The sequence below is a fragment of the Podarcis melisellensis genome, assembly GCF_964234715.1.
Source record: "Podarcis melisellensis genome assembly, chromosome: 5".
Taxonomy (NCBI): Eukaryota; Metazoa; Chordata; class Lepidosauria; order Squamata; family Lacertidae; genus Podarcis; species Podarcis melisellensis.
In genome coordinates this window covers 63,078,041-63,104,004 of record NC_138537.1, presented here as the reverse complement: position 1 = coordinate 63,104,004, position 25,964 = coordinate 63,078,041, and the positions used below count along the sequence as shown (strand labels likewise).

Below are 25,964 nucleotides of genomic sequence, written 5' to 3'. Positions count from 1 at the left end.
CTCATGTGCTTCTCCCTCCTCTCACAGGGCATTAAAGAAGAGATCAGAAATCTCTATTTCTACTTTTAAATTAGCTAGAGTTACTCTTTATGTCTGAAATGAATAAGATACTTGTTAAACTATGGTTTGTTTAATCTTGGCTTCTTTGAACATGCCATAGTTTTAGTCAACGTAATAAGGAACCTCGTTTGCTGGAAGTGAAAGCTTCTGATCTCTTTGTTGTGACCATGGTGGAAAAGAAGGAAAGGAGGGGCCCAAGGATTCCACCCCCCGCTTAGTAGTTCATAGACAGGGATGGAGAATATGTGGCCTTCCAGATGTTTTTCAACTACAATGTCCATTGTCCCAGCTAATTGGCTATGCTGGCTGGGGCTGATGAGAACTGGAGGCCAAAAACATCTGGAGGACCACAGGATTACTGATTACATCTATATACATTGTACTTGAACATGATATATCTGATAATATATTTATGGGATGAAGCAGGGATTGAACTGCCCACAAGTCCTGTTCCATAATCAAATGTCATCCCACTGGAAATGTGATTCCCCCTTCTCAATACTGTCTATTTTAGATCTTTTAAAGATTTTTTTTTTCACTTCAACGTTTGAAAGAAGATGAGGCATCAGGATATGCCTATTTTTTAGCTTCTTGGACTGTGCCAATTAGTTTCATTGACCAATATGAGCCTAATTTTATGATGTTTACACACACACAGTATTATTATTGCTGGTTTTAAATCATACACTACCCTGTGATCATTGAATGTATGTACGTGATATAGTTATAAATTTAACAACTACAATAAAAAATTCATTTTATGATGGTATATATTGTTTTACTGTCCCATTTTCTGTGGATTGTTTTTATGTACACCACTTAGAAATGTGAATAACTAAGTGGTATATAAATGTCTTAAATAAATAATATTGTTTTCATATCAAAATTTTCCATTATTTTATATTATTTATGCATGATTCAAATAAATAAAAGACTTTGAACTACATATGCCAGGGGTGGGGTTGGGGGTGGTAGTTCTAGTACATTCCCATATTCTGAGAGTAACCTTATTTGGAGAAAGCATTTTTCACGTATAATTTACAGTATAGATAAATTTGGTTTCTGCTAATGGTGGTAATTTGACTGTGAAATATTGTTTTGTACTAGCACTTCTCCCTTTAGATTCAATCCAAAAGATATGAACCCCATGCACAACATTGACACCCCACGCTTGTTGATTTGAACAATTTTCATTTTAGGGTGAAGTTTTAAAAGTATTTCTGTGGCTAAGTTGCTGGTGGATGGAGAAGAAGAAAATGTGCTATTTTATTGTGTGTTATTCACTTTTCTCCGAATTGCAAACCATGAAGCATGCCAAGAGATTGATAGTTTCATTCATGTATGCAAAAGACCTTATGCATAAACTTTAATGCCTGGATCACACTGGCTGAGATCCAAAGAGTTACTTTAGGATTACCCAAGGATTTGGGCATACCCTGTGGAACTGTTTAATTTCCCCCACTGCATGGCACACCTCCATAATATCACAAATTGCTTTTGAACCTTCTTTAAATTTAAAACCATGCCATGAAGGGCAATTCAGGGGGTGAAACAAAAGTCAAGCTCAAAGCTTCCTTGTATATGCAAAGCAGTTTCTTGATTCCTTGGATCCAAGCTGCAGATACTAACACTACTCACAGAACAGGATTTGAATTATTAAATGATACATTAGGCAATTGCCTGTTTAATTGTATAATCAATTGATTAATGGCAAAACAGGTAATCAACCCCCGAAACCTTTAGCTGGTTAACATCTTCAAAAGAAATATGTCATTGACATAGTTCTGTAAAGATGGCAAGGAATAAAATGAACACTTTTACTTACAGGTGAATTAAAGATTTCAGTCCTCGGAAGGAAGTGTTTGAAAGAGACTTGATGTTGTTGTTCTCTATAAACCTGCAATGGGTCATAAAGGCAGCTTGGTCAAAGGAATCTCTCTATCTCAAGCACACAAGCACTCTCAAGAAATCTTTCACATTATTTTTTCAACTCACAAATATTCTAGATGAGGAAGGCCCATGAAGGCATCACCGCTAATGACATCAAATGTATTTGCTGTAAATAACCTGTATAAAGAAATATAAAGCAAAAAATAACTAAACAGTGACATGCTTAAAAGCCACCTTGCTGGTTCTTGGTTAAAGTTAAAAATGAAGAACCACAGATCTCAGGAGGCATATTCTATCTCCTGCATAAGGACAACCCAAGGGAAATATTGTAATACAAATAATAATAATAATACTGTAATAATAATAATTTATTATTTATACCCCGCCCATCTGGCTGGGCCTCCCCAGCCACTCTGGGCAGCTTCCATAAAAACCAAAAATACAGTAAAATATCACACGTTAAAAACTTCCCTGAACAGGGCTGCCTTAAGATGTCTTCCCTCATTTGCTTCTCGCAATGAGGGAACCGCCAGAAGGCCCTCGGCGCTGGACCTCAGCATCCGGGCAGAATGATGGGGGTGGAGACGCTCCTTCAGGTATACTGGACCGAGGCCGTTTAGGGCTTTAAAGGTCAGCACCAACACTTTGAATTGTGCTCGGAAACATACTGGGAGCCAATGTAGGTCTTTCAAGACCGGTGTTATATGGTCTCGGCGGCCGCTCCCAGTCACCAGTCTAGCTGCCGCATTCTGGATTAGTTGTAGTTTCCGAGTCACCTTCAAAGGTAGCCCCACGTAGAGTGCATTGCAGTAGTCCAAGCGGGAGATAACCAGAGCATGCACCACTCTGGCGAGACAGTTTGCAGGCATATAGGTTCTCAGCCTACGTACCAGATGGAGCTGGTAAACAGCTGCCCTGGACACAGATTTGACCTGTGCCTCCATGGACAGCTGTGAGTCCAAAATGACTCCCAGGCTGCGCACCTGGTCCTTCAGGGGCACAGTTACCCCATTCAGGACCAGGGAATCCTCCACACCTGCCCGCCTCCTGTCCCCCAGAAACAATACTTCTGTCTTGTCAGGATTCAACCTCAATCTGTTAGCCGCCATCCATCCTCCAACCGCCTCCAGACACTCACACAGGACCTTCACTGCCCTCACTGGTTCTGATTTAAAAGAGAGGTAGAGCTGGGTATCATCCGCATACTGATGAACACCCAGCCCAAACCTCCTGATGATCTCTCCCAGCGGCTGCATGTAAATGTTGAAAAGCATGGGGGAGAGGACAGAACCCTGAGGCACCCCACAAGTGAGAGCCCAGGGGTCTGAACACTCATCCCCCCCACCACTTTCTGAACACGGCCCAGGAGGAAGGAGCGGAACCACTGTAGGACAGTGCCCCCAGCTCCCAGCCCCTCAAGACGGTCCAGAAGGATGTTATGGTCGATGGTATCAAACACCGCTGAGAGATCCAGCAGAACTAGGAAACAGCTCTCACCTTTGTCCCTAGCCCGCCGGAGATCATCAACCAGTGCGACCAAGGCAGTTTCAGTCCCATGATGAGGCCTGAATCCCGACTGGAAGGGATCCAAATGGTCCGCTTCTTCCAGGCATGCCTAGAGTTGTTCGGCAACCGCTCGCTCAATCACCTTGCCCAAGAATGGAAGATTTGAGACTGGGCGATAGTTGGCCATTGTGGCCGCATCTAAAGATGGTTTTTTAAGAAGCGGTTTAATAACCGCTTCTTTCAGCGGGTCTGGGAAGGCTCCCTCACGGAGGGAAGCATTCACCCCACGAAGCCCATCGCCCAGTCCTTCCCGGCTAGCTTTTATAAGCCAGGATGGGCAAGGATCCAGGAGACAGGTGGTTGGTTTCACTCGTCCAAGCAGCCTGTCCACATCCTCGGAGGTAACAGATTGGAATTGATCCCACTCAACTTGACTAGACAGAACTCTAGCACTCTCCCGCCCCGGCCCTGCTCCCATGGTGGAGTCTACTTCTTCCCGAATCTGAGTGATTTTATCTGCAAAAAACTTTGCAAAATCATTTCAGGAGAACATGTGGCCCGTACTGGGCCCCGATGTTGCAGGTGGTTCCGCTAAATTGTGAACCACCTGAAAAAGTCTCCTGCTGCTGTTTTCTGCAGATGCAATAGAGGCGGTGAAGAAATTTTTCTTCGCCGCCGCTATCGCCACTTGGTAGGCTCGACGTTGAGCTCTAACCTGTGTCCGGTCAGATTCGGAATGAGTTATCTGCCACCGGCGCTCTAGCCGTCTCAACGATTGTTTCATTGCCCTCAGATCTGTGGAAAACCACGGGGCTCTCTGGGCTCCATGCAATCGGAGAGGGCACTTCGGAGCCAAACAGTCAATAGCCCGGGTTAATTCCACATTCCAGCGGGCCACCAGGGAATCAGCTGAAAGGCCATCAACGCCCAGATCCTAAGCAGGAAAACTGACATAAGTTCATTGGAACCTTTGGGAAATAGGCTAGTAGTAATCTATAAATGTGTGGCTATTTGAAATGATGGCGTTTCCCAATGGTTTCTCACTATTGCTCATTGTGCATTTGATATCATTACCTGTGTATTCAAAAATATACTGTGGCCTTGCTTGGATGTTCAAAGTTTTATTTCTGGCACGTGAAGTCTGCATACGTGGCCCCAATTCCAAAGCTTCATCTGTGCTCTCAGATGCACATGGGAGCTTTTGAATGGACAGGCTTTCCAACTTACTTGCCATATTCCTCAAAGAACAACATCTCCCCCGGAAAAATTATCACCCTGCTTGTCATATGTCCACTTTGGCAAAAGTCCGCAGACTTATGGCAGCCCTAAGTAAGCTGCTATCCTATTCCTATTCAATGCTTTTTTCAATGAGGCCTCCTTCTGAGTATTGCACTATAAAATGAATGGAGAAACTCTTTCAGATCCACATATGTTTCTGAACCCACAAGGAATCAAGAGATCAGTGTGTAATTTAACTGTTTCTCAATGGTAAATATTGCTTTGGTAAATATTTTTCATGTTATCTGCAGCAGTGGTCCATGTGGCTGTGCATGTGAGGCTTAATGAAATATCTCTGTTCATGCAAGCTTCCAGGTGGTTTCCCTCTTGCATGACAGTTCCATGTGGCTTTTCAGGGATGCCCTCCAACTCTCTTGAAAGGCTTTTTAGGGGGCAGGACAGAATGGGAAAAGTTTCTTGTGTAAGCTGCCTTCCACATGGGTAACCGTTAGAAGCAACTCAGTGTACGGTTCAGTCTTTAAAAGTGCAGCTTAAACATTGTTTTTATGCTTAACATACATTTAGCAATGTGATAAAATGCAAACATTAAATGACAGTATAATGTAATTTATGTAATTTAATGCAATGGAGCTTCAACATGCATAAAAGAATTTCTGAACTTAAAATTGATCTATATGACAAGGGTTTGGAATAATTAATTTATTTTACCTTTAAAAATTTATTGGACCACAAGTATTTACTAATCGCTCTTATTTGGAGAACACCTTGTCTGATATGATTGACATAGCATCTTCTACAGGACTTGGAGGAAGTGAAACTTGGCCCCATATGCCAGTTGGGTGACCGACAGCACCTGAAAGCTTATACTACTTAGGACTGCCATATTTCAAGTAGTAGAATTCCTGACACCCCCAAAGTTGTTGAGTAAAAAAACCACCCTCTACAGCATCTCCAAGAGGAAGATTATTAGATACTGGACCCCCCCCCAAATGAAAGCAGCCAGGTGCTAATGCACCCCTTTCTCCAACATGCCCCCAACCTAACCTTCCTCTAAACCACACCTCCACCAACCTGCCCAGGCTCCCAACAGCCCTCAGAAACATGTAGTGATGCACTGCCACCTTTCTCCCCTCCGCAACCTCGAACATACCCCAGCTGGTTTTGTCCCTCTTCCTCACAGTTTGTTGCCCTTGCTATCCAGGCCTATCCAGGTCTCGTTTAAACACTTTCCTGTGGTTTAAACACTCCCCCCCATTAGCTGCCTGGCCCCCATCTCTGCCTCTATAGTGCTGCAGCTGGAATGGGATGGCCGCCCCGGCAGCACAAGGAGGTGCTGCCACCATGTACCCCTTGGGCAAGGTGGCCGTGCTAGCAGCTCCCAAGTGCCCAGCTACAGACCCTCTCTCACTGCCTCCGCCACTGCGACTGAGACGCCCATGGGACGCCCCTGGAACGGGGTCACTTTTTTAACAAACTACGGGCAGCTAGGCTGCTGCACCACCTTCCTCCCTCCCCCTCCCTCTGTCCCCCCTCTCTGGCCAAGGGAAGTGACCTCTTGTCACTTCCACTGCTGCTGGGGCGCAGCCTCCCCTGGAATATTTTTAAAGGGGGGAGCACAGGAAACTGAAAAAAAACCTCAGGTTGCCATACGTTCTGGAAATTCCGGAGTTCTCTTAACATTCAAAAAATTCCCCCCTGGACGCCATTTTAGACATCTGATTTCTGTACGTGTCCAGAATTTTTCGGATGTATGGCAAGTCTAATACTACTCCCCACCCTCTTCAGCAAAAATTATTCCAGGAAGAGGAAGGTGTCATGGCCAAAGGGTCCTCTGTTCCCAAGACTAGCAATGAATGAGTGTTTACTTTCAAGTAAATTCCCTCCCAGATAGGGATGAGAGAGAAATTTGATTCTGTTTGCATTTAAAGCTGAATCTATCAAAATTCTCACTTTCTGAGGCAATATAAGAACTGAAACATAACCATCCATCAAAATCCACACTCACTTGAATTTTGCAACGCAATTCTCCAACCAATGTTTGCAAAAATGCATATGGTATATTAGGGCACAGTGCACATAAAAATGACTATATTAGTGAAAATAAAATGTAAAAGCATATTAAATTGTAATAAATTTTTTGCAAAAATGTGAACATTAATTAAAAATGTGTTTAGTAAGAGAAATTCATGCCAAAATGCTGAAGAATTTTCATGAGGATTTTTTAATTTAAAAAAATGCAAGCTGTTTCAGCACTGTAGAGAACTGAATTTAAGACTAGAAAAATGAGAAACTAAGCAGACCAAAATGGACAGGTTCTTCTATCCCTACTCTCAGGTAGGATTTTGCCCTAACTGTTAATCATCTATGACTGCAGTAGCAAATCAACTACTAGTAGTCAACCGACAGCTACTAGCAACAATTCTTGCTGTCAAACAACCATGAATATTTTAGAGACATTTACAGAATATTGGGGGGGGGGCATGTTTTGTTTATTTGCTCTTTTACCTATTTCTATCCCTTTAAAATACATTCTTTCCCTCAAAGAATTCTGGGCACTGTAGTTACTTAAGGGATGCTGGGAATTGTAACTTTGATGAGTAAACTACAGTACCCAGAAGTCTTTGAAGAAAAGAATATGCACAGCCTATGATTCTGTAGCCCTATTCAGGCACTGCCACACATGCAATCTGAATTGTGAAGCAGAGGCATGCTCCCTGGCCCCATGCCTTCTGCCTCATTGCTATGGCTAACTTTGTCAACCACCATGGGTTGGGGTCAGAATGTCTGCAGTGGGGGGCCTTCTCTTCTCAGGTAAGGTCATCGCATGATCTAGAACACTGACCTTCCGGGGTTCTCAATCACAAAGTGAGCCCCTACACAAGTCGAAAAGGGACCTCACTGCAGACATTCAGCCCTCTGTGTGTGAGAGGCAAAGAAGCCAGTGACAGGAGGGGCTATGAGCACAGCCCCCCCCAACAACTGGATTTGCATGTGAGGAACACAGGAATAGGGCTCATGATTCAATAGATTAGCTAGTAGGGGACATTCTGTATGGGGATTTGTATATATTCTAGGCTCACAATGGGTCAAACGTGTATGACTAATTTCTATAATTCATTCTGACTGAGGAGTCCCACAGAAATAATTATTATGATGTCTCTACAGATGCTGGAGCAGAAAGAGCAAGTTGAATAGACCTCTTGAGGGCAGTAGAACCAGAGGGGCAAGGAAACAAGTAAAAGCAGAGGGAAATGTCCATTTTTCCAGCTGGAATGATTTGTATGCCTATATCCTGAGAGTAATGAATGCCTGACTCAGTGCTTTTTTCCATTTGGAAAGCCTTGCTGGGACTGAAAGACCACTATTCATGTGCCCAAACCCTTCTATGGGCGCACTGGCTGGGCCTTCCCTTGTTTCCTGTTTGCTTCCAGATTATTGGTATATTGGGGTGGGATTCAATCACATTCCAGCAAGTTCAGCTTGCACAGTTAAAACTGTTTTGGACCTCTTGTGTGACAAGCCTGCCTCCCCCACAAAACTGGACTTTGCACAATAAGGAAAGTGATAAGGGAAAGCACCAGAAAGTGTGAGATAACACTAGCTTGATGCAACGTCATCTAGCCTCCCAGCAAACCGACCAGGATCAATCAATAAACAGGTCAACTGGAAGTGACCACAGGTCCTTGCTCTGCATTGGAGACCACACCGAAAGGTCTCCTCCATTTCATGAGCAGCTAACTGAGTGATGCAGAGCAGTGCAAGCGGAAGAGGAATGGGCTCAGTGAAGCTCCACTGTGCTCTAAGAAACTCCCTGAATCCTTGTCACCATTTCTGTTCTGAACATGTTGCAGGCGAAGTCATTTTCTGCCTACCAGTTTAGCTTGATTGTAGTCAGGGCTCACTGTTTGGATCACATTCTGGAGCGACCTGTTCTGTGGGGACCCTTCTGTGTTCACCCATGGGTTGTGTGGGGTGATATGTGCAGGGTTGGTGTGCAGATGGTCTAATCTTACAATGGGAGGTTAGTTCTGACAATCTTTTGGAATCCTTCCAGCTCTATGTGTCCTTTGGGCTCTTTCAGGAGATCACAGAGCAAATGCTTCTAAGCATGCAGATTGGCTGCCTATGTATGTTGCATTACGTACTTCCAGCGCAGCCCTTGGCAGTGTGCTTCCTACCCTCCTGGCTATATCTTCTACCTATTACTCAGGAAATGCATCCCACTTGGCAGACTTCAAGCTACAATCTCTGTAAGGTATCATCACATTTCTCTATACTGTATACTATAGGATTTGAAAGCCACAATGTTTATGTTACCTGTAAAGGACCTAAACCTATTCTCTTTTGACCAGTGACCTGGCCTTCCAAAATAACTCCAACAGGTAACGGTCTAACCGAACAGAAATAATTTTAGTCAAGAAGACCTGTATGGCATAAGCTCTAGAAGAAGAAAAAATAGTTAAGATGAGAATTGATGTGTAACTGGGGGTCACATGTTTGGCCTTCTCTGGTACACACCTGGTTCCCTCCCCAGCTGAAATTAGACGTGAAATAAACATTCTAAACTAGGTTGCGGTGTGGTGCCCAGAACAGTTTCTCCAGTATGCAAATATGCTCACTAGCCCAGAAAGGTTGGTGACTCCTAGAATCCTAGAACTGTATAGTTGGAAGGGCCCACGAGGGTCATCTCATCCAATCCCCTGCAATGCAGGAATCTTTTGCCCAACACGGGGCTCGAACCCATGGCCCTGAGATTAAGATTGTTACAGTTATCTTGCATTGATCCAACACCACTGTTATTACAATGCACATACACCTGGAGCTGAAATCTGTACTTCTAGGTTTGTAAGGGAGCTTCTGGGTTCTCAGTGTTTCAAAAGCACGGAGCAGGTTTGTTTATACTGAAATGTATATGCTGCTTTTCCACCTGCAAAAGGGCCTTCAGAGCAAGTACACTGTGAGCCAAGGAAACGTGCCGCCTCGCTGAAAAGCCTGCTGAGATGGGCGACCTCGCATGTTCTTTGCACCACATAGCCGGATGGCAGTGCAGGTGGTGTCTCACAGCTAAATGGCAAACTCATGATGTGCCTTTCCCTTTATGGGCACACAAACGACCAAATACAAAAACCGTAACCGTCTCTTTTCCCCAGCACAGATGATGTGTGAATTTTGCCCCCCCCCCTCTTGTAATATGCTCTTACTCCAAAAAAGCTTGTGTGGGATAATGTGTACAGGGGCAACATAAAGGTTTCCATGGTAACTATATTTACTCATTTGTCCTGGATTCAAAACCCTACTCGCTGTGCGCATGCCTTCTTATCAGCTCCCTTGACAGTAGACAAGAACAGGAAGGGTCATAGCGTCAACTATCAGGGCATCAGCATTTGAACTGAATAGATGTAATGTTCCAACAGAAGGTAATGCTTAGTAGCCAAACAAAATTATGCCCTGGGCTGACTCATCTCGTTTATGCTACCATCGTGTACACACACATAATTTTCTTTTTTTAAAAATGAGTGAAAAGATTTCTCGACAGGTTTCTGAACCAAATCAGTCATATGTATGGGCCATCCTTTATAGGTGTCTCTATTTCACACAAAGTATACATTCAAAACAGACATATTTCTGAGCTATCCCTACTGCACAAAACATCAACTGACTTCAGTTTTTCTCCAGGTCTCTGTTGTGATGGAGAATAGGGGACAAATCCAGTCCCTACCTAAAGAAATATCTGTGGGAAATGCTAAACCTCTACCGAAGCAAACATTACGGGTTTTGCTTGCAGAATTGTCCCATTGAAATTCAGGTCTCGATTCTGAAAAGAGCCAGTCTATTTAGTCAGCAACAACTGACTTTAACATCCACCAGTACCAAATTTTAAAAGTGTGGGGAATTAATAATTACGACCCATTAGTACAGTCAGGCCTTTGAAGTACAATACATGTGATTTAGGAACGCAATGTGGGAACATAATTATAATCAGGCATCTAATTTAGCCTAGCCAAATAATATTGCCAAGTAAGCACAATGAAGATAATAATGATAAAGATAACAGCAATTAACAAATATTAAAGAGGAAGATAAAGTTATATATATATATATCCAACTAGGCATGACACACCTTTAATTACCTTTACTGGAATCGCTAGGGTGCATTTTGTTACATAACTGATCTGCACTATTTCTTATAGAACAAGTACTAAAGCTCCGTTACTTTAGATACACATGTTTCATAACAAGTAACAATGATATAAATCTTTCTCACAGAAGTTGCAGAGATGGTGAGAAGACAAAACTCCTTTCTGGGATTTTAGTAAAAGCCGATCTCACAAAGGAACTAGAAGGAAAAGAAAACAGACCTTATGTTAACGTGAGCTCCCTGAATAGTTATTTACCACTTCAAAGGACCATTTCTTGTCATCATCACTAGGATTTACATTATTTCCACAAAAAAAGGGGAAATGAATGCTACTAGTTTCATAAAAAGAAATAAATTAGATGTTCTAGCTGCATTCAGAGAGAACAACATTAAGCACATCCCCCCTCAACGCCCGGCTCCCGGGTTTTGAATGCTGTAGGTATTCACGACTGCAGACACCCCTCAGTCTGCACTGAAAACACCACACATGCTGGCTCAATTTTTAAACAGAAATTAAAAGAACCAAATGCTTACAGCCCTTACAGTGAGGTAACGTCAGGTGGAACGCTGCGCGGAATAGCTCTGGCATTTTCACATAAAGCATTATCTTTGGTACAAATACACCAAGCTGGACATGTTGTCTTCCCTGTCTTGCTCCCTTCAGTCAGCAACAGTACAGAGAAAAAGCATAGGAAAGAAGCAGTTCTTCTAAAGGGTTTGCTGGCATTTCCCATTCTTTTGATCCACTCTGGTTCCAGCCAGTTGAAAGAATGATATCCCAAAACATGAACAGGGTTTTCCCCCCCACACCTTTTTATTCAGCCGTTGAATGTCTTTCTTGTTAAGACACAGCAATATATTTCTCTCTCTCTCTTTCTCCAGCTCTTTTCTGTCTCTTTCCCCTGAATGTTTCCTCTCTGTCTCTCTCTCTTTCTCTTTTTGTAGCTGGAAAACCTGCAGCTGAGCTGTATGTTTCTTTCTATTCACTCAAGCAGGGTAGTGCTCTCAGAGAGGGAACCTGCGAGGTGCTGTGAAGGCAGGGAGGAGGAAAATCCAACCAGCTGTAGAAGCTGAAGAGGGCTTGCATCACCGCAAAGAAACACTGAGCACAACACAGCTTTAGGTTGCAAAGTGACGCAACTGAGAAAATACACGGCGCTCTCCCTTTCTCTCTCGTCTGAGGGGAGGCCCTCTTCTTGTTACCAAAAATAGCACAGCATTATGCTTTGCTGGTGGGTGGGTGCGTGGGCGTGAGGTGGATTGTGTGTGTGTGTGCGTGGTGGGGAGATCGGTCATCATCTTTGACTGGATCCCTCCACCTGTGTAAAAATGTCCTTTGGGACTTGGGGCTCCCTCCCCTTGTTGCTTCTTTGCATATGCCAAGTGACAGCAAAAAGAGGAAATTGAGTGACACGGTCCAAAGCCATCACAGCAAAAGGAACAGTTGTCTTATGGGTTTGCTTTTCTCGCACAAGCTCGGGTCACAGCTAGACAAACAGGCACACATGGAGCCTATTACCAAGAATGCCTACAACTGTCATTTGAGAAAGAAAATGCTCTTTTGCTCTCAGACAAAATCCTTTTTTAAACCTCCCTTGCATCTTTGTCTTGCTAATGTACAGCAGCCAGCTTTTGAAGCAAACCAATTTACATATTATTTTGAAAACTTGTTTATTTGCTGCGGTAGGCTGTGTCATCCTTAGAAAGAGGCAAAGGAGTGGGGCTTAATCTACGTAAAGTCGCTGCCTCAGCATCTGTTTCTGAAGCCAAGGCTTCGCCCTAGCCTAGGACAACTGAATATATGCAAGTGCTCCTGAGCATGTTGGGTGTGTATTTTGCCTAACCACTGAAGAAGGAGCCTTCAGCACTGGGGATTGGAGAGGTTTCTCAAGGATGTTTTATCCAAGGCTTGAGCCCTTGTCTTACTTTTACCAGGAATTAAGCACCGTGAGGTTGGCTGCTTAAAACTTACATTTGCTACATCACAGTTTAAGAAAAGGGAAATGTCCACCCCCACCCCCCCAATTAGGACTAAGTTCTTATCTTCGCCATTATCCTATCATTGCTCTTATAAGTAGAAGATATTTAAAGCACTATTGGACTTTAGAACATTCTATGTGCAAGGAGCTGCAGATCAATAATAAATGTACTTAAACTTAACATCCCTTAATTTAAAATTCAAAACCAAAAAAGCAGAACATCAGTCCTTTGGAGATGGTTCTTTCCCTGGGCACTGCATCATTCATTAGAAGGATTTTTGATCTTTTGACACAGGGATCATTTTTACAGATTAGGCAAGTGGAGCATAGCTAACCTGCTGGCCAGGTGACAGAATCTGATGAACTGAGTACTGCATAAAATGAAGCTGTCACTGGGACTGGTAGAGTCTTCTCTGTCAGAGAAAGGGACAAATGATATGTGTTGGGCAGTTCCATGATTCTTCCTACTGATAGTGGGTTTTAAAAATAAAAATAAAAATACAAGCAGCCATAAAAGGCTAAAAATCAAGAGTGGAGCATCAGAGAGAGTAAGGTAGGGTGCTTAACCCTTTCCTTTCCCTGTATCCCCCCCCCCTTGCAAAGTGAAAAGACCATGATTTTGAGCAGACAATTGCTGCTGCTCCTCTGCTCCTGATTTCAGCCACCTACAGCTGCACTTCTTTAAGAAAAACAGGCTGGGAGAAACAATTACAAAATTGCCCACCATTTGCCATTTGGTCCAGTGGAACAGCTGCTGCTGTAACTAAGCCTGTAACCAAGCCAAAGCACATGCAACTCAAATAATTGCACAGTATTTGCCCCAGCCTATCCTTTTGCTCTGTTGTTTTGCCTGTGCCAATTTTTAGACTGTAAGCTCTTTGGGACAGGGACCTGTCCCCTTGCATACTCCAAAGCATTGTGCACACTTATGGGTAATAGTGGTGATGATGATGATGATATTGAAAGCACTTAAATAATCCTCTTGTCAGTTCGAACTTCAGGTGCATAATAACAACAAGAGAAAACGAATGGATCAATTTTGCCTTTAGTATAACTCCATTATTTCAGGTGCTAAGGGAAAATATTGGTTGATAGAATACCATAGCTGGTAAGCAGGCATCAATATAATTATTTTCCTTTGTAAGAATAAAGTATATGGTTATGATTAGAAGTGTTGTAGGGGCACAGAATTTGAGAGGAATGTACATCACCAACAAAGAATGGTACAGGAAGTGCTATTATCAAGCTGAACATCTAGTATCTGTAGGCCTGTATTAAGTGGATCTCATGCTGATGAACCTCATTTTCCCTCTTGAGACTGAGGCTAGGGGTAGTCCTATATAGAAAAGGGCCAAAACACCTTTTGTAGTGTGTTGACCCAAAGGTGAACTGTTCTGGGAGCTTTGCTAACACCATCTTGGTAGTCAAGACAACCCCACAATTAATTGGTAGTTGTTGTAGCAATGAGCTCATATATGCTTATATTCCCTTGCTTTGATATAAGCTGATTGGCTTGCTTTGAAGTTATCTTTATCGGTGGGCTTTGGGTGCTGGGCTCTGAGCCCAGAAAGGGGAACTAGCTGGAAGAGTTGGGTATTTGCCACCCATGTGCTCATCTGGGCAGGTGGAGCGATGGGAAGCCCTAGGCCATGTTACGTATGCTGCTTAGTGGATGAAGAACATACGCACTTGGGCTTGGGTACTGACAAGCCATCTCCTAGCTGTGGTGTCCATCCTGGGTTCAGTGAGGAGAGCTGTCAGGCTGTAAGTCTACACGTTTTTTAATAAGGCACTAGAACTGATTACTCTGGTGTTTTTGGCCTCCTCCTTTGGGATCCCTGCACCCAACTACTCCCATGAGCCCTCTGCTAGGGCTGTCGTTCAGAACACATAGGCATCCCATGTATTACTACGGGGCTGTTAAGCAGTGGTTGCACAATCCATTGACTTGAGTACAACAACACATGATGGAAGCAAGTCCAACACTATGGCACGTAGGTAGTCGAGCTCTTGCCATCTTTTTGGGAGGTTGGAACTTGTATAGAATTGAGGTGGTGAAAGTGAACCTGTCAGTCATTCATGGCCAAGGGCAGGCAAGCTCCTTTAGGAAGACAGTGAGGTAGCAAGCAACTAGTAGTTGAGCAGAGAGAAATGACCAGGACATAAATAATCTCCCACTGTAGAATGTTGTCCAAACAGAGAAAGCGTGCAACCATTCTGGAAACTCAGTAACAGGAAGTGGCCCAGGAATGGCCTTCTGCTGTCACTGGATCTGCCAAACTATCTGAAGTCCACTAAACTGACCAGCAGTCATTTCTGATGCAAGGAACAGAGTAATAAGTGCAGTGCTCAAATTATTGGTGAGGGGCTTTAACGAAACACCACCCCCTGACAATGGTGAGCTCCCCTTTACTGCAAACACTGATCCATGGGACTCCCTGCTTGATGAAAATAAGAGCCAGGGCAATAGATTTGTTGTGGTACTAATGGCCTATTTTTAAAAATTGCAAACTCTGCTCAGCTCCCAATGGCTCTGGATTCCCTTTAAGCCTGTTCTCTGAGTCTTAGGACAATGAGATGTCGCAACTTTTCCTCATTTAACCCCTGCCCCACATGTGTCCAGCTTCTGCACACATCTCCCTATACCCATGCATTATGCAGTAGAACGCAATGCCTTTGTTCATATTTTCCAGCCCAGCACCACAAAGCCCAAAAGATTACTTCTCACAATCTGGTTTAACCACAAGTCTAAACATTACAATGGTTTATTTTTATTACAGGGCAATAAAAAATGAACTTATATTCCCATTCCTGCCAAGCCGGGTATCTGCTTTGTATTGTCATCAATCTGTTTATAAGATTATGTGGGTTGTATGGATTTTTTTTTAATGGCTCACTCAAGCTTTAGCTGTGGAAATCTGGTTTCCCAATTGTCAGTTCAATCACTGTGACCTCTCCAAATCTTTGGGGGAAGACAACCTTTCTGTTGAGGCCCGTGTCAAGATGCCTGGTTGATTTCCTCCTAGATTTCCTCTCCTTTCCTCTTTCTGCTGGAGAAACAGGTATGGATTGAATGTGCCTAGGCACAGGTCACACTGGCAGCAGTTTCCACAGGAATCCCTTGTGAGTGCTAAGGATCTACTGCCAGGCTCATTGTCATAGAGGGTCGCCACCTGCTCAGCTGGACAGTTCAGGAATTACAGCTTTGTATCCATTTTGGTCTAACGTACATATTTTTTGCAAAGAACATTTCACCTAATATAACACAGTGGTGTGTGTTATTTTCACCAATATATGCTTTTTTATGCACCCTTTACCTGGTTTATGCGGGGGGTTTTGCACACATTGCTTGCCTGGAGAATCGCATTGCAAAATTTGGACAATTGCGAATTTCAAAGGATGGCTGTTTTGCAGCTCCCACAATGTTTCAGAAACGTGCATTAGGTGCATTTGTCTTTGAATGCGAACTGAATCAAATTTCCCCTGAACATCCCTACCAGTGGTGAGTCAAGTGTGGTAGAGGAGGGAAGCTTCACCTGGATGGAAGGTGATGGACAAGAGGGGCCAGGTGAACATATGGAGCTCCAGGCAACTGTTGCCAGGGAGACTGGAATCTCGAGGACAGGAGAGTAGCAGATAAACAGTAGCGGAGGTACAAAGCTGAAAAGGGAATGTTGCTTTACTCCTTTAGAGTGGATTTATTTGGGGATGGGCAGAATGTGGCAAGAGGCTCGCAGCAGAGCTTGGCCTAGAGACAGGGATGGGGAATCTGACGCCCTTTAGAGCAGCCCTAGAGCAACATGGCCAATAGTGAAGTCGTTGGCTTCTATGATATCTAAAGGCCACAACACTGGCTAGGCGTGGACTGAGAGGTACCGCTTCACCTACAAAGGACCAGAATGGCTATGAGGAGAAAAGGGAACCAGCAGCTGGGCATGCATCATTGCAGGACCGTTGCGTCATTCTGGAACCCAGCCAGAGCCAAGCATCACTCCATTAATACAGAAACCCAAAGTTCCAGCATATGGAAGAGTATAATGCATGCAGGATTCTGAAAATTGTCCTGTGTTTATGATGAATGGAACTTCAGACCTTGGCTGCAAAGGATGGAGGAACAGAAAGGAAAGCAGCACCCAGATCTATCCAGTCCCAGCCCCAGTGGTGTCTGTTTCTCCTCTAGGAGTGGTTGCAGAAATATAACATGAGCCGCTGGATCAGACAAAGGGGCTCTTTGACAGCCCAGCATTTGGCTTGCAACACTAGCTGTCAAGATAACTATGGGAAGCCCACAAGCAGGTAGGCATTCAGCTGCCTTTCCGTGTTGTTTGTCCTCTCCTGAATCTGGTAGCGAGGGGTCAGACTCACCCAGCTTCCCTTTGCTGTTGATTTCCATGTCTGGTGACAAGTCAGGAAAAGAAGGATGCTTCCTGCATGGACCATTCCTTGCACACATTTTCAGTAAACCAGTATGATCCCATTCTAAAGCTTGTGTAAGTACCTGTTCCCTTTAATACTTTTTCGTGGGAGGTGTGTGTGTCAGATATAACAGCAACAGCTCAAAAAAGGTGCTTGCACAGGGGTTCCTCATAGCCTGGACTTTATCTTGCTCCATCATCATTTCAAGCTGATAGCAATCCATGGAGCAGGGCCAGGTTCTGGCAAATTCTAGGGTTGATTAGAGATGATCTCTTCAGCACTTTGGAAAGCAGTGGTTTTCTCTTTTGTGGAACGGCATACCGACAGCCAGGATTTTCACCAAACTGAAATAAGCCCTGCTTATTCTCCAGGCCAGTCTGATATTTTCAACCTCCAGTCCATTCTGATATTGTAGGTGGAGTTCAGCCAATGCATTAAATCAAGACCCCTTAAACCCAGGCTAAGAATAATGGTAGTGCACCTGAGCTTCTGGAGTACAATCCCCTTGAAAAAGCCACTCACCACTGTATTTCCTCAATTTGAATTTTACTGTATTCATTTTGCATTCTGCTGCTCTTATTGTAATAGCTAGGTGGCTACTGTAGCCTGGCAACAAGAAGAATGCCGTCATGTACATTCTGCAAAACCTATTAAGACTTAAGCTTCCACCTCTCATCATGAATTTGAGCGTTTGCCATACAGCCTCTTTGATGTACAAATCCTGACGAGGCATACCTTGGTTACTTCTTGCAGCAGGGTGGTCTGAAACAGCCATTAGAAACAAAAGAAGGTGGAGCGATGCCAGGCGACTCCTTGGAGACGTTAGCTCGCTCCTTTCAGTATTCCAATTCACCTCTTTGCCCGGAAGAAAGGAAAGATTTCCTCCCGCCCACCCAAAAGCAATCCTGTAAACTAGTAATTTCCGGGCCCAAGGCAAGTTCCCAAATAGATAAGTTTCAAAATGTATAAAATAGCGATTATCCCAGAACAGTTCCACTTGCGAAATGATTGGGAAAATCTGGGCTAAGCCAAAAACGAATGTATTCCTTTATGGGCAGTAAGTACTGCTGCTGAAATTCTAAACTGACACAGCACAGATAGACTGCTCCTGATATGTGGTGCTCTACAGTGAGTCAGCTCAGAAGCCGTGTTGCTGCTACCTAATCAGCAGTAGCTAGACAGAGTCACATGCCTTCAATTCATTCCTCCTGGCCAGCAGAACTCAAGGGAAGAATATGCTTTTAGGCAGAAAGCAAAGAGCCTGTTGCCTTCACTATGCTTCCCAGCAAGCTGACATACGGCTTTTCATTTACCACCTTGAGTACATACAATTACTCAAAACTGAAAAGACCCTATATAATATGAGACCCATTTCATGTCCCAGTATAGCTTGCTTCAAGTTATGTGCCCTCATCACTATTCCTTCTTTATACTACTGTGTAAGAGATGGACTGTTACATTTGCATTATTTTAAATGGTTTTACTTTATTCCTACTTGTCTGGCATGTATTAAATTAAAATAATGATGAATGGTATCTAGGAGACATTAGAAGATTCTGATTGGCCAAACCTGTCACACAGTATTATTGGCTATCCTAGTGCTGTTTGGAATTAGGTGTTACGTGCATCTGAGAGTTAATATAATTGCTTTTGGCAACTGCTCTGCCAGCTGAACTATTTACAACACTAATGGAGGAATAAACACATCAAAGCAAGAAACACAGCCAAACCTCCCTCTTTGTATATAAGAATGTTTCATTTCACTTTGTTAGGGGTATTTTCTAGGGTTTCCAACTTATTTTAAAAGTGCTGTTGCGGGTTCATCTGTCTTTTAACCAATTAACTGATTGGCTAACACTATATATATAAATTTGCATAATATCAAAAATTTGACGGAAGGGCATTGGGTCATTTTTGAGATAGGAAAAAAGTGTGAGATAACTTAGAATTAGAAATAAAAGCTACCACCCATTAGTAGGAGGAAAGGTGATATTTAATATCTTGCTTTTTCCATGTTTCATCACTGTATAATAACAGAACAAAATAGCCTTGGAAAATAAATTGGCATGTCCTTAAATTGCACTTAAATTGTATCCTCAGAGATTAAAATTGCCCACCATTGATTAATCTGCCGATTAAACTGGTGCTAATGAAGCCAATGCCTATTTTCTCAGATGAAATGAGTGTCATTCAGCAAAAGTGCCTGTGGCTGTAAATGTGACAGTCCAAGCGTAGGCAACATGGTGCTCTCTAGATATTGTGGACTAGGACTTCCATCAGGGCAGCCATCATGGCTGGTGGTGTGCAATTAAGGGAGTTGTGGTCCAAAACACCTGGAGGGTGCCATATTGGCTACCTCATGATAGTCTTTAAGGTGCCACAGAGTTGCTTTTGTGAAAATCAAGGCAAATGCCTATTGTTTCAATCCACCATTCTGAGTGCACAGAGAGCAAAATGGCTCCTAGAGTCCTTCAGTATGATGGCGAGCTCCCAACCTGAAACCTGTATCACAGCCCTTTGGTGGTCTACCTCCACTAACAATGCTCCTCTTTGTCATGGACTGGCCAGATGCCAAGGAGTGGGAGGAGGCACCAGCTGGGGAACCTCCAAGGGAACCCCCAGAGGAAGAAGGCTCAGAGCCTGGCAATAGGTGGTGTGACAACGATGAATGCTCAGAAGGTAGAAGAGGGGGACAATGGGAGGAGGTGGTGTTGGAAGCTGAAGAGGAAAAAGGTTTAGCGAGCAAGAAGAGACTATGGCAGACAGCAGTTCAGAATCAGAGGCAGGAGAGCAGTGGGGCCAGGAGACAGAGGAAGGCGGCTGAAAAATCTAGGGAGTCTCCCCCTGCTGTTGTGACAAACTCCTCTCCCCCCTGGTTTCCCAGAACATGTAGAGAAATGAAGAGGGCAGGGCAACGAGAGGCAAGATGTGGAAGCCTTAGGCTGCTGGGGAAGGAACCAGGGATGGAGTGGTGGGAAAATGGGGACCTTCTTTCCTCACAACTGCTTCACTGGGGCAAGACCTACTGGGAAGGGTTGCTGCGACCACTAGGACTGCATTGTTTTGTTTCTTTGAATAAAGAATTAATGTCACTGACATTGGGTGCTTTAATGTTTTATCGCTGACCTACACCTGGCTCCAGTTCCTGACACCCTCCATCAGCAAGCCCCTATGAGTTTTCCTGGAGGTGGCAGAACTCCAACGTAGGGCCAGGCTGCAGAGTTAGGCTTCCTTTAAATGCCATGCAATGGCCCAGCTGTACTGTTGCCCCAGGGCACTGGGGGAAATTCACAGGATGGCTAGAAGGCCTGGCATTCCAGGTCTGAAACCAACAGCTAAAGAGTGGCCAAAGATAAGCATCAGCAGTGGAATTTGTTGGGGCGCTCACAACTGTCTGAGGGTGCTACGTGCTGGTGCCAACCCTCACCAGTGCAACTTTCTCCCCAGCTTCTGCATGCCAAAGACCCAGGTAAAACCAGCTGCTGGAACATTTGAAGGAAAAGCATGGAGAGCTTCTGCTGAACCTGAACGTTCTACCTGAGCCTCGGGGTGCACATGGAATAACAATGCTGCACCATGCGTCAAGGCTACTGGTGAGGGAAGGGGTGTGTTAAACTGGGCACTGTGAGAACTGCTTCACAGTGTTCAGCACTGAAGCCTTAGACGTTTCTACTCAGAAGCTGATTGCCATTGCTATGCTGCAAAAACAGTTACACAGCAAAGATTTTTGAGATCAGAAATTCTCCCTGTGAACCTCTCCTGGGATTCTGAGTTTACATTCCTAGTGATGCTCTTGTGAAGTGTTCTGTTGCAAATGCCAAATTCAGACCAACTGAGGCTCTGTTTTACCTCAGCCACAATAAACAAAATAAACCCTTTTGAAAGGGATTACCCTTCCTATTGGCGCAACCACTAAGATCCACTGCCAGAAGAACATTTCGACTTCTTGCCAGATTAATTGGGGAGGCGAGGGGAACATAGCCTGGAGCTCTCCTGAGGCTTAACATCCATTAGGGTGGTGCAGGTCACATCTAATGTTTAAATTAGACATTTGTACTATGGATGATCCTCACTGGCTCTTTGATGTTGATTGTTCAAATTCCCGGGTACTAGAAATCTATCTTTGCTGTGACACATACTTAATACTGACTGTGGAACAACTAAATCTTCTGTAATTTTTTTGTATCTTTCTCACTTGCAGGAAAACAGGCTGTGGCAAGCTGACTTGACATGATCTTTGGATGGAAGATACGACATATTGGAGCAGGGAATATATATCCAAACAGTGGCCTTTCCTTTGATATTCCCAAGCAGTGTTTTTTTCCTTAGAGAAAAGGGTGCTGGAATGCAAAAGACCCACCACAGAGCCCAACGAGGATCTCTTTGAGCTGAGGGGGGTAGTTCCCTTGCCAGCCAGAGGCTTTTTGAGGCTGCACTGGAGCTGATCAGCCTAGCAACCTCTCCCCACCCCTCTGCCTTGTGTGAGCCAGAGCATGGGGCATGGAGAGGCTTCTGTGCCTCAGCACAGCAGCTTAAGGAGCCCCCACCCCAGGCCTCTCTGGCTCCGGAGCAGCTGGGGGCTTGCTCAGCTGAGGCACAGCTTTCTCATGTGTCAGCTATTAGCCGGGAGTCTGAAAAGCCTCAGCAAAGCCCCACTGTGCCTCTGGCTAACAAAAAGCTCACAGAGGATGTCCCCTTCAGGCTCTGGGGAGGGTCTTCTCATGAGGTGGAAGCACAGCTAGGCTTTACTGGTCAATCTCTCTCCAAACTTCCAAGGTCAGCTCAGAGGTGCTGGAATGCCGTTCTGGAGAGTTCCAGCTGAAAAAAAGCCCTGGACCCAAGGAAGGATAAAACCCATGAAGACTTATTTTTGGAACAGATTGGTCTAGAGATGGGCAAACACAACACTGTCAATCTGGGGCCACAGACCATCTTTAATACAAAACAAAACAACAGAAAATTCTTTTGCACATTCTTAAGTCACAGGTTCATGAATGACTTTTTTTTTAGGAAACAGAAGACAATATTTCAGCATTTTGTTTACACTGGCTGTTTTCAAATTAACTTCTTGAAAAAGCACAAAACTGTAACATAGTCCCTCTGTAACTGACTAACCTAAGAAATCTAGGACCTATTCAACAATTTGTCCCACCTATTATGAGTGAATTGAGTATTTGCAGGACATGTGCATCACCTTACTGATGAAAGTGTAAAAAATGGAGCCACTGAAAACACAATACAAAGCTCAAATATGATTTCCCATATGATTTCCCATATGATTTCCCATGTCAGAACATTCCAGAGGAACAACACAAAAACAATGTCATAAGTAATGTAACATTGCAGTTAGTATAATTAAAGTGTCCAATATGATACTGGGCTTTTTGGGTGGTGGCCCCACGATTGTGGAGTATTGACCCATACAATATTAGGCAGGCTCCATTCCTGGATATTTCCAAACAGAACCTTTAAAAGATCCTTGCTAGTTATCTGAAATCTTTTCTTTCAAAGTGGCATGGGGTCTCTGGTATATCCTTTAGGACTTTTACTTCACCTAGAAATGAGGTAGATCATCAGCTGCCATTTGAAGTGTCTGGGGTGTGTGATGTGATTTTTAAATCCTGGGGAACCAACAGCTGGAACTTACAGGGCCATGATATCTGGCTGTTGATCACCTGTGCCATCACTATCTTATTTCACCAGAATCCAGCAGCTTTGTTTGCAGATTCTTTGCTCAAGGTCGTACCTGTACTGGAAAAAGTTCAAGAAAGAGACAACTTAGGAACAAAAATCAATAGCAGAATATAGTGTTCTCTATTTTGGTTCTATGGAAATATTTTGCTGAAGTCATTCTAAGACACATTTAGATTAGAATAAGAAGAACCATCCAGACCCATGACTTTTGGACACGGGATTTGGATGTAAGATTCATGGCCATTCATGGCCATTGAGGCTGTCCTACATGCAGATTTAAGACCAATCGATGGGGATGTTAGCTATTAAAGCTCGCCTTAGTGAAAGGTAAAGGAACAACTTTTGAGACAGAGATGAACATTCACTATCTCCACTCAGCTATTTCCAGAAGGGTAGCTATGTTAGTCTCTTGCAGCAGAAAACAGGGAGTCTTGCGGCACCTTAAAGACTAACAAGTTTATTAAATGTGTTATCTTTTAAGTAGCCACAAAACTCTTTGGGGTTTCCAACTACCTGTTTTATCAGCAGTATGTGGGAAATGCACTGCCTTTAGAGGGAATAGATATGAGACAGCACCCTGGGGCATGCTTGCATTTTCCTGAAAAGTGACTCATCAACCTCTTCTTCATGGAAATCTTGGGACCAGTTTTAATTTATAGATATCTGAGATTACAGAGTATAAACAAGAAAATAAAAAGGAAACCCTAAAAGGTTCTCCGTTACCAGTCTGATAGATAGCATACCTTATTATTTATCCAGCACTATTGGCTTTTTAAACCTGGTTTTCACAAACACACACACAAAAATCTTATTTCTCAGCAGCTGAAATTGTCACTGTCTAGAATTTCACTATCTTGGAAGCTGCCTCTTCCCTACATATGTCTTCTATAACAAGTATAATGAAGAATTATAAATCTTCTCTCCTTCTACGTGCACAAAATGTGATTATGTTGGCCCAGTTGCTAGACTTATATCAAGATTCATTCATACAAAAATAGACTTTTAGTTCCTTGGGAGTGGGATGACAAAAGAGGGGAGGGAGGGACTGGCTTTTATCGCCTGGTATGTATAAATTATTTATTTTGAGTTATTTGAATAATTCACGTGATGCCACTTTTGCAAGCACTAAGTTGAGTTCCTTTAAAGGAAAATCACATCTATTATATAGTGGAATATATTTTAGGGGTGTGCATTAGCTGTGCGTATACCCAAATAACAAGGCACATCAGGGTGATTCAGGGTAGTCTTTCATGTTACTGAGTTGGGTTACACCAAAGCAAGAGATCTCAAGGTGGATTAGGGAATTCCCAACCTTCCAAGTAGCTTTTCAACAAACACACAGCCTTTTCCTCCTCTGCTGAGAAATGAAATCAAGATGTCTGGGAAAACACCCTGAGCTTGAGAGGAGAGAGAAGTGGAATTGTGCCCCCTTCCCTGTCCCCGTTTTGACAGAGGGGGGAGGAATGTGGATTGTCATTCCCCTTTGAGTTTTGGCTGTGACAGCAGGGCATGAGACAGAGGTAAGAGACTGAGGTAGCCTGCTTCTTTCTCACATAGCTGTTTCCATAAGAACCATAGCTCTCTCCTTTTTTCATGGAGGATGCTTCCAGGAAGGGAGGGGGGGGAAGGGCAGTGAGAAAAATCATTCTCCCAGTTGTTGCTTTTTAAGATATAATGAAGGTAGCATCACCCAGTCTGGACCTATTTTCTGAAATTTGGCAGGTTTTCTACCCAGGGGCACCTCCCTCATGTCCATAGTTTCCAAAGGGGAATTCACACCCCAAAATAGTAAAGCATTTCATTTCAGAACAACCAATGCACCTTTATTTCTGAAATTCGACAGATTTCATCCCTTTAGTATGCTGGACCATGCCTAGAATGTGTATCCAATTCTGGCAGATAACATTTTTTTAAAAAATTGTAAAAGTTCCCTGCATGAAAACCACAAATAGGTATGCGTGGAATATTGCAAGCTCCATCCAAGTCAGAGGGGCTCATCTGCATGCAAATTCCACCCACTTATGTTAAAAAGAAAAAAATATGGCCACCATCTTTAGGTTCTCCATTATAGTCAAAGGGAGCAAAACAGAGATTTGGATGAACAGATATGAACCTGAATTGAACTGGAATGACAGAGCAGATCCAAAACAGATCAGGCTGCTTCCAAAAGCTACAGATACAGACACAGGCAAATATTGTGGTTGCAGCACACCCTTAATATATATAAACATACAGAATTATTTCATTAAGAGACATCTGTGATCCATCATTGAAAACATTCCATTTACTTGAGAATATACTTCAACAAGACTATGGCTGAATAAAATGTGGGTTCTGTGTGTCTGGCCTTTTTTGGATTGCAAGTTTTTGAAACATTTAAAATAGTTTACTGCGGAATGGGAACAAACATCTATCGGGTTTTTTGCAGGATGATGTCTGTTCCAATTCAGCAGTAAACAGCCAGTTTTCCAGGGTAAGTGGTGGGGCTAGGAGAGAAAAACCTGTCCGCAACAGGAGTGGGAAACCTGCTTGTTTAATTGTATTGAATTAAAGTGATTTGGTTTGATTTGGAATAATTTGGAAAACTAATAAAAATAATTTGAAAGAAAAACCTCTCAGGCCTAGAAATCATGGGACAAACAGAAGTGGTGGGCGAGCCCTTAAAACTTGCGTCAAATTCAGTGAAAATTCCCCTTACTCCTCAAGGTGTTCAGGGGTCCATCACTACCTTAACTGCAAATATGAGGGAATCCATAATGAGCAGAAATTCATTATTATTTTTGCTGCCTAATCTTAGAAGGGGCATGCTTATGATGATGAAGTGTTTGCCCTTCGCTACCGACCACCACACCTGCGGGCGCCTCATACCACACATGGCGCCTTCTCGCAGGACCGAAAGGGAGGCGCTCTGCTCGGCGAGAAGGTGGCCGGCCTCCCCCCTCAGCCGGGGCGGGCGGAGATTTGCAGGCCTGTCCTTCTGCTCGGAGAGGGAGCGAAGAAAGCCGTCCGCCGACGACTCCCAAGTCAGGGGGGAGAGCGAG

General features: G+C 43.6%; 1 protein-coding gene across 7 annotated transcripts in view; it reads right to left on the bottom strand.

Moving 5' to 3' along the window:
• Positions 1-25,912, bottom strand: part of LGI1 (leucine rich glioma inactivated 1) — a 31,522-nt gene extending 5,610 nt beyond the window's left edge. Inside the window, exons 1-5 of one of the 7 annotated variants that reach the window (XM_081913274.1) lie at positions 25,792-25,912; positions 22,877-22,980; positions 10,961-11,032; positions 2,056-2,127; positions 1,886-1,957 (exon numbers count right to left, since the gene is read on the bottom strand). In XM_081913274.1, the coding sequence (XP_081769400.1) occupies positions 1,886-1,957; positions 2,056-2,127; positions 10,961-11,032; positions 22,877-22,884 (224 nt within the window). In that variant the 5' untranslated portion in view covers positions 22,885-22,980; positions 25,792-25,912. Of the gene's footprint in view, positions 1-1,885; positions 1,958-2,055; positions 2,128-10,960; positions 11,033-11,368; positions 12,199-22,876; positions 22,981-25,766 lie in introns of those variants that run through there. The other 6 variants (XM_081913271.1, XM_081913272.1, XM_081913273.1 and 3 more) reach the window with 6 other exon arrangements.
• Positions 25,913-25,964: the final 52 nt, after the last annotated feature.